The 8,613-nt window shown below is 44.0% G+C and overlaps 1 protein-coding gene across 1 annotated transcript in view; it reads right to left on the bottom strand.

The window, feature by feature from the left end:
* Window positions 1–8,613, bottom strand: part of FAM20C (FAM20C golgi associated secretory pathway kinase) — a 58,483-nt gene that overhangs the window by 1,370 nt on the left and 48,500 nt on the right. The window contains exons 7-10 of the mRNA XM_080556633.1: window positions 3,307–3,487; window positions 2,600–2,709; window positions 915–996; window positions 364–423 (exon numbers count right to left, since the gene is read on the bottom strand). Coding sequence (XP_080412759.1) covers window positions 364–423; window positions 915–996; window positions 2,600–2,709; window positions 3,307–3,487 — 433 coding nt within the window. The remainder of the gene's footprint in view (window positions 1–363; window positions 424–914; window positions 997–2,599; window positions 2,710–3,306; window positions 3,488–8,613) is intronic.

The following is an 8,613-nucleotide window of genomic DNA, read 5'->3' as shown; positions in this document are numbered from 1 at the left end:
TCTGAAAATCTTGGCCAGGGGCATCGAGGAACAAATACCTTTGGGAAGCACTCAAACAAGATCGGGGGAGTGTTCCCACTTGACTCCAATGGGATGTGTATGTTGCCTTAATAAAGCCACATCTTAATAAAGCCTCTCTCACAACAGCTCACAGCTATGCTCCTGCTGGAAGATCTTGACTCAGTAAAGCACTTCAGCACATCAGTGCCAATGCTTGGGGCTAGCTCAGGTCAGGCTCTTCAGGCAGGATCACAGCATCTCCTTGTCTCCAAGGTTCACAGCAGAAGATGCACTTGAACATTTCAGTCCTACTAGTGGAAACAACTGTATAAAATGGGGAACAACTACAGAGATGAAACATACCTGCAGCACTGGTTTAAAGGCACCAATATGGAAAGTTCATCATGGGAATATTTTCCAAACCTGTTTAAAGGTAAGAACAAAGATGTGACAAAAGCTGTTTTGAAAACTCACTCACTCAATTCTTTTTTTGTTTGCTTCAGGAAATGGAAGTAAAAAGTTCATAGTTGTGTATGTTCTGCTTAACTGGACTGGAGCTGAGGAAATCTGGACTCCAAGTTCAGCCACTTATTTTGAATAGATGCTATTGTATTGGTGGGTTTCAGTTTTTCTGTTCTGAAATAGGGGAAAAATATTTATTTTGTACCCTGCTCTACTAAAGTGTTCTCCTTATAAACTCTGAGGTATGGACAAGGCAAACCTGTGCCTGACCAGCACATAGCATAGAAGAGTTTGGCTTCCCTTTGGAGTTTGTAATATTGCCCTATTATACGCATAATTGCTACTAAATCGTAAATCACAGGATGCAGAAATCATCTTATAATGGCTACTATAAAGTAATTAGTTTGGTCAAAATTGTTTGATTGTTCAAAATGATTATTAAAGGTACTTACCCTCTTCCATTATCTAAGTGGATAATAAATGTTTCATTTCCAAATTTTTCAAACGTTTCATAGTGATGTCGATCCATGTTACCTATAGAATAAAGACAAGAAAGACCAGACCATTCTCACTCAGGCTCGCTGGGTGTGCAGTCCAGAAGAATGCCAAAACCATGGTTCAGCAAGAATCCCAACACTCCCCAAAGGTAGAAGGTGGAAAAAATTACAGATCTACTGGCACTATTCATTTCTACTGTGGAAACCCCAAAGTATGATATTACAAAATGGGCTTTTATGCTAAACTGTACCCATAAATTCCCTGGAGAATCCCCGAACATCTCCTTTAAACGTCTCACCATCAGAGCCTCTGGGAGGGAAGATGAGTTTTTCTGTCTCCCTGTAGCTTTTACTCTTAAGCTCTAGAGGACCTATCAGGAGACAAAAATAAACCTTCCTACTCTCCAGAAAACCCTCTCCTGGAGTACACCAAGGGAAATTCCACTCGAGAACGATGGCACCTCAATGGCCTGTTCATCCACAAGGCAGCCACATCCTGAGCCAGCACAGCTTCGTCACTGAAAATGACACCAACTGCTCCAAGCCTCAGTCTATGTGGAGCACAGAGCAGCAATGGTATGCATGCTGGGTGCAAGGTTTAGCTTAGGGGGGGAAAACGCACCCTTCAAACAGGGATGATAATCCATATGACTTCACTAATATTTTTGAACCATGACCAAATACCCTGTTTTAACTTGGTTAAGATCTTTCCCCAAATTTCTGTCTGTCTGGAAACCCAAAACAATCTTATGGCTCTAACATTGGGATTAGGGTGCTCCTGGTACAGCTGAACAGCTCTGTTTGGGCACACACGTCAGTCCGATGCATGATCTCCCTTTTACGGTCAATGTGCAGAGTATTAGTGTCAAGCTATGAATTTTGTCTTCATGATGTGGACTTTAGTCACTTCTAGATGCAACATATGGCTCCTGAGCTGGGACTTGGCCTCTCCTGCTGCAGTCAACTGCAGAAACCTCAGTAGTGGGAATGGCAGAGGATACGTCCATGTTAGCACGTGTCCAAGGATCGAGTATGTGTGCTGGCACCGTGCAGTTATATTGGCTGCAGCAGGACAGGTTTCATGTGCAAATGTCTTAGTGTTAACCACTGAGTAGGCTTGGAATAGGTCACTGTTATCTACTTGTTAAAAAATTACTTAACTGTGGTCAGGTTACCTAAACAGAAAAATCTTCCTGTTATTTACTGCAGTTGCCTTCATGACAAATCAATACTTCTCCACCCCCCAGTCCCAACCCCCAGGTTTACAGAGAAAGCAGCAGTGACTACTGCTGGAGGATGAAAACAATGTGCCAATAACCAACGATCCTTGCACAGGCATACAATGGCAAGGCACTCACTAAAGTGAATTGTGAAGCCCTTAGCTGCTGTGAAGGAGACTAGCATGACCTGCATTCATCACTGTGCATTTCTGAACATCTTTGTTCTTTTAATCTGCGCTGATGGGAATACATAACCATGTAAATCTGCATTTTCTCATAATCATCTAGAATGGCATATACTGTAAATGCAGCTTCAACCATGCTTTAATAAATTGCTGAGCTATGCAGAGCGGTGTAGAAAGAAGTGGTTCTTATTCTAATTAAATGTTGCATTTAATTTTTGAAAGAGATGAAACATACCCATTAGGAAATCAAAAACTGTCATATCCATTATATCCAGAATTCTGGTCCCACTGTCATACGGGGGTGTTTGTTTAACCTCTTCACAATAATCTGGATCAACTTCCCATCTGGAAAAGCCGATATTTTGATATTTTATGTGACATGCAAAGCTTACCGAGTATCAAAAAAAATAAATTGTTATTTTGCGAAGATCTAGTTGTATCATGTTAAACTGAGGACAGGGTCAGGTGGAGGCAGCAGACTCTTCAGGCTGCTTTCAGTAATCCGAGCAACTGCTAAAGATTGTGACTGATTAAAAAGGAAGGAAAAAACACGACTGGAAACTATGAGGCTAACAGCTTCAAGATTTAGGAGACCAGCTGCACCATCAGTCAAAAACATTTGAGACTTATTTAGGGCTGAGGAGAGCAGTGAATCTTTCTCTTTCTGCTAGGACTTAGGACCCATTGCATCCTTTCAAAAGCCACTGCAGGTATGTATCCCACCAGGGAATTATGCCATTGAAGGTCATTTCAGGTTCAGACCATAATGCAGAGCTCCTTGCAAGCACAAGTATTCTGTCCCTTCCCAGGAGCTGGACCCACCGAAGGAATGCAAATGTTCTCCTAAGCTTTAGTGCTTTAGATCAGGTAAAAGAAGCACTGTTTTATCTTTTTATTGACATTCACAGCAGGTGAACGAACCCTTTGCTCACCGCTACTCACTCTGCTTTTTTGCGCTTGTGGTAGGAACGTCTCCAAGGGTTTCTCCAGGTCTTCCTTTTAGCTAAGGACAAATCAGGAAGGAAAGCAGCTAGAGACCCTTCAATCTGATCTGGTTTTCCACACAGGGCATGCTCAGTTGAGCAGTAGTAGGAGCATTCACCATAGAAGCAGATGTTGTTGGCTGGCAAATAAAGAAAAACAGTTTTAAAGCCTACTCTTAAATTAGTGTTCAAGAATTCATAAAAATACTGATGCGTGCAACGGAACATAAGCAGAAATAAAGCCCTAACCCAGAACCCACCGTTACCACGCATAGTTCTCTTCCACTGAAACCACTAGAAAGACTGATTTATTTCAGTGGCTGGGATCACGCCCTGTGATGAGCTCTCTGTGACTACTTCCAGTTTATTTATATTCCAAAACCACAAAATATATGTTGTTTTTTTTTTTCCTTTCAGTCCCAGACTGACAAATATTTTTGCATATATTTGTTACCCCAAGCTAACTGGGGTGGCTGAAACCCCAAATCCTGTGGGCGAACAATGACATGACCAAAATTAAGCCTCTTTCCAAATCTTGGTTCACTTCTTTAAGAACAGACAAAAAACTTTCATCCGATTACTTGCTGGTGTGAGAAGAACTGGCAGCTTTACCAAGGAGAATTATGCAGCATGCAGACTCGTGTTGGGGTGTGTGGGGAAGGTGGAAATAGCACAGAAGTAAATCTTTCACCACACATCCCAAACAGAAATTTTCTCCTCCACACATCACATTACTCCATCAACCACAGAAAAAGGACCTGCAGCGGATTTGGGGTGTGTGTTAACCTGAAGTTTCCCCAGAGCTCCTACCACACATACCTGTACCACCAGGAACCATCCACCTTGTTACAAGAACCCCCTTCCCACTGGAGGTGGGAGAGAGCAGTTCATCCCCAGACCCCAGCATTGGACTATGAACAAGAATAGGATCATGATGCTGATGTTGTCAGAGTGCAACAACTCTTCCTACAATTGCTTTGTGAACATAAAATGTCATTAGAGGAGGACTGTGCCCTTTGCTTACAGTAGCACAAGGATGCAGAAGTCACATTGCTTCCTAATTCCCCCCAAGGCCTCTACATTCAAATATTGCTTCTGAGCTACTCTCCCTTTGGGCAGGATCAGTGTAAAGGAGGCAGGAAGGGCTGGTGAGTAGATGGAGTCTATTTTCTGCCTGCTGCAGAAGCCCACGTGGCTCCAGGAGGCAAACTGGTGGGGTTTCATCGCAGCTGTGCCCTGCAGCACCGTGCTCTGCCCATTGCTGCGATGTCCCCTCAGCCCTGGGGCACATCCCCGCAATCCAGAGCCCGCCTCGGGCTGGCAAAGCACCGGTGGGACTGGGGCACTGCTGGTGTGCAACAGAAAGGAGATAACGGGTGAAGAGGTCAAGGAGCCATCAAGGCAATCCCCAATGCCATCAAGGTAAGAAGAGGGATGGAGAAGCTGGGCACAAGGCTGCAAGTGGGGAAGGAGGAACACAAGAATGCGGAGAAGGTCTTGCGATGGTTTTGATTGCATTAACTAGCCGTATTACATGGTTCTGACTGCTAATCCTGGAATTACATCAAATAATCGGACTAAAAGGATGATGTTTTACTGCTTGGCAGTTTGAATCAGCTCTTTATTCCCAAGCCTCTATCGATGGTCATCGGATCTGTCCATCACACTGTGGTTACTTTATGCTGGACACACACTTTTCAAATCTCTCTGTTGTGACTGGCTTCGAACGGCCACCCACCTCTCTGTCCTCAGGTACAATTCCTACCCGAACTGCATATTTACATTCACACAGTTGGCTCATACCAGTTAAACACATCCTGATTCACTCCAGAAATATTTACCCTGTGGTCAAAAACCTCGCCGACAATTACTGAAAGAAAAGTGCTTAGGAGAAGAGAAAATAAAGAACAGAAATAACAAAAGCAAAAAAGGGAACACTCAGAATGCCTGCACTTTTCATTCTGTTATTAAAATGTTTTATTGTGCAGAATACCCTTAAAAATATTTTTAAAGCTTCTCCTTACATTTAAGATATACTTAGTCCCTTAACAGTTTAACTAAAGGAACAGTGGTTTGAGCCTTCGCGTGAGCTAAGAAATGACCACGTCCTTGGCCATAAAGCCACTTGGCATGGCGATTGCTGATGAACCCCAGCACAAGCCTTGGCACAGCTCATCGCACGATATACCTAACTTGTAAACAGAAACCCCACTCATTTTTTCTTCTTTTCACCAGGTTAAATGAATCTGAATCCCTCTGCTTCTCCTTGTACCCAGGACCATGTCTGTGTCCCTCCTTTGGACTCCACTCATTTTCTTAGCCTAAAATCAAGCAACAGCTAAACAAACCCAACCTAACGCAAGCTGTGGGCTCACAGCCCTGCAGTCTATGATCTCTCATGGGTTTCCTGTTCAAAAAATGCTATCGCAGTACGGACTTGGCGCAGTTTTTACAGGGCTAACACAGGTGCCTTGACTTGCCTTTGATCATCCTGGCAAAACCAGGAGGGCTTCATGCCTCCATGTGAACCTCTTCCATAATTCAGGATGAAAGTGAAAAGTTGTCCAAGCACCTGCGGGCAGCACTGTGAGCTGCAGATGGTCTGCGAATGGGAGGATCAGAGTGGGTCATTAGGAAGGCTGAGATCTTCTCAGCCAATAAAAACCGGGGGAAAACATCTGTGATTTATACCTTTAAAAGAAATGCTTGCAGACCAAGTATTTCAAGGGGCTCCAAGCTGCCACAAGGTATGATTTACAAGAAATCACATACAGATGCTGCCGCTCGCTGCAGGCTAGCACAAGAGAATTAGGAGATATGAAGAGATCCCTGATTTCCCAGGTGCCTGCTGCCTCGGTGGGAAGGCAGGGCTCTCCCCTGCGCTGCAGCCAGAGCTTATGTTTGCACTGAAGCTGCAGTGGGGCTCCTGCTTTGATTCAGCTGTGTCAGCACCACCTGCTCCTGTGTGCAGGGAAGGAACCCACTCGTAGTTATCTTGATCACCTGAGACAATTTATCTTCCAGAGGCTGGACGACCTGGCAGAGGGAAGCAGATGTGTGGTTATCTGCAGCTGTACCAGTTCTGTAAAGAGGAAACAGCACGGTGATGCCCCTCCTGTGCTGCCGCAGCCTCTGCTGCACACTATGTAAATCTGACCTTTCCAGAAAGGAATTACATTAAACACAGCATTTCGCACAGCGGGGAAGATAAATACTGTGTTTAATAGTTTGCTTCCGAATTTAACTTTGGGAACAATGAAACCCTGCTTGGTATTGTCAACGGAAGCAACTGGGACTAATCATCTGACAGTAATCACACATTCGTATCCAGATAAATCTTCAGGAAAGCTCGGGGGCTATCGCAGCCATCGCATTTGCTGCTGCAGGGTGACACGGCTGGCACATGGGCTGCTCTGCTCCTGCTGGGCTCCTCCGGCTATTGACTTTCCCGCAGAGCCCCCACTGCCTTCAAGAGGAGCCCAACCTCTGAGCGACGGCAGGATGCGTCCTGTCATTAGGACAGCAAATGTGCGGTAAAAACACAAGCATATTTCTTGGTGAGAAGTTTCTTTTGATGACAAAGCTTTTTCTGACATCTGGTATTCTCTCAGATATGTAGTATTTACTTTCCATCACTCTTGTCTGATTTCTGGGGGTAGTGGAGGTGACAGGGTGCTGGATCTCAAGTGATTATTAAAGAAATTAATTGCTTTGATGGATACAGAATAGATATCCTGGTATCTCTACCCTAGTTATTGTACACAGCAAGTGAGATGAAGCAGCCCAAATTATCTGGGGAAAGATTTTTAAGGTTTCTTAAAAATGCAGAAGTAAAGAGGTACCAAAGATAGAAAAACACAGTTCTCATTTAGGACTTCAAAGTGCAGTAGCAAGCCTCTTGGAAACCGAAGTAGGTGACCCACATTCTGCACAGCGTGCCGAGTGGGAAATTCCAGCTGGAGACACAAACCCGGGGCTTTGATGGGAGGCCCATGCTGAGAGCAGGGTTTGGCCTTTGGAAGGGAAAAATGAGAGTCCCAAAGTACAGCTGCAAAAGGAGCAGCCACCAGAAATTTGTGCTCCTGTGGGCTGGGTAGAAATGGCAGCAGCAGCACTGCTGGCAAGGCAGAAAGGGATGTTCATATACTGTGAAATGTTCAAATGCTGCGAATTTGCAGCATGTAAGCTCCTTCTTCATTAAAAAAATACAAAAAAACCACCAACAAATAAACAAAATTGTTTCCCCAAAGCACAATGGAGGCAAGAGAATCCCGAATGGTGTTACAAATGTCTGACTTCCATTATCTGAGGATGAATGGTCATGATTCGTAATGAAATCCATGCAAAAATCACCACGCCTGTTGATCGAAACTCCACCTAATTACAATTAAGAAGAAGAGATTGTCTGTGTACTCATCTGAACATTTTCTGTGCGTCACCCTGATAGCTGAACAATAATTCTTCTTGGGAAGAAAAGGAACAAGTGGAGATACCTTAAAGCAAATTGCTTGGCAGAGCAATTCTTTTATTGAGATTTGCATGACTCTTAATAGAGGACATTTAGCAAGCCTGTGCAATTCAAGCACTGGAAAGAACCCTGAATATTTACTAAGCAATGCATGAAAAGATCTTTCATTTACCTGCTCAAAATAATAGCTAATTCAGAATTACTATTGTTTGCTAAGAGGAAAAAAAAATCCATAATTCCTAGGAACTGGTTAATATGAACAAAAACATAATGCTTACTAGCTGTGTAACATTGATTTCTTTAAGCTGCTGCCTCAATTACTTCCAAAACGAAGGCTGACATCATTAATATGTCTCTTTTTTTCCTAGCAAATTACCATTCATTTGTGAAAGTAGCAGGGCTACTGCAGTCTACCCCACCGCAAAGGATGTAAAATTAATTTAAATAATTACTGACCTAATTCCATTTCTCATGTTTAGTCCAAACTGCCTGGAAGAGCATTTTTCTGCAATCTGCTTTCTCTCCTAATGCATCGCCTGACCCCGTCCTGCCCCTCGCAGCCCTGCCTGCTCTCAGCCATTTGCACTCCCTGGTGGAAGGACAGATGCTGCGTGCTGTGGAGCAACATCTGCCGGTAGCTTTATGGCAGTAAGAGGCCCCTGTTTCCATTCCTGATGGGACAAGCGAGGTGGCCCAGGCACCGAAAAGCAGGGAGGTGTCTTCCAACACTTCCCAGTGCTGGTCCAGGGAAAAATACCACATGCTGGTGAACATCATCGGTTATGATGCTCGTAACGA

This window comes from Anser brachyrhynchus (assembly GCF_964034855.1).
Source record: "Anser brachyrhynchus genome assembly, chromosome: 15".
NCBI lineage: Eukaryota > Metazoa > Chordata > Aves > Anseriformes > Anatidae > Anser > Anser brachyrhynchus.
Note: the sequence above shows the minus strand (reverse complement) of the source record. Positions and strands in the feature narration are given on the sequence as shown.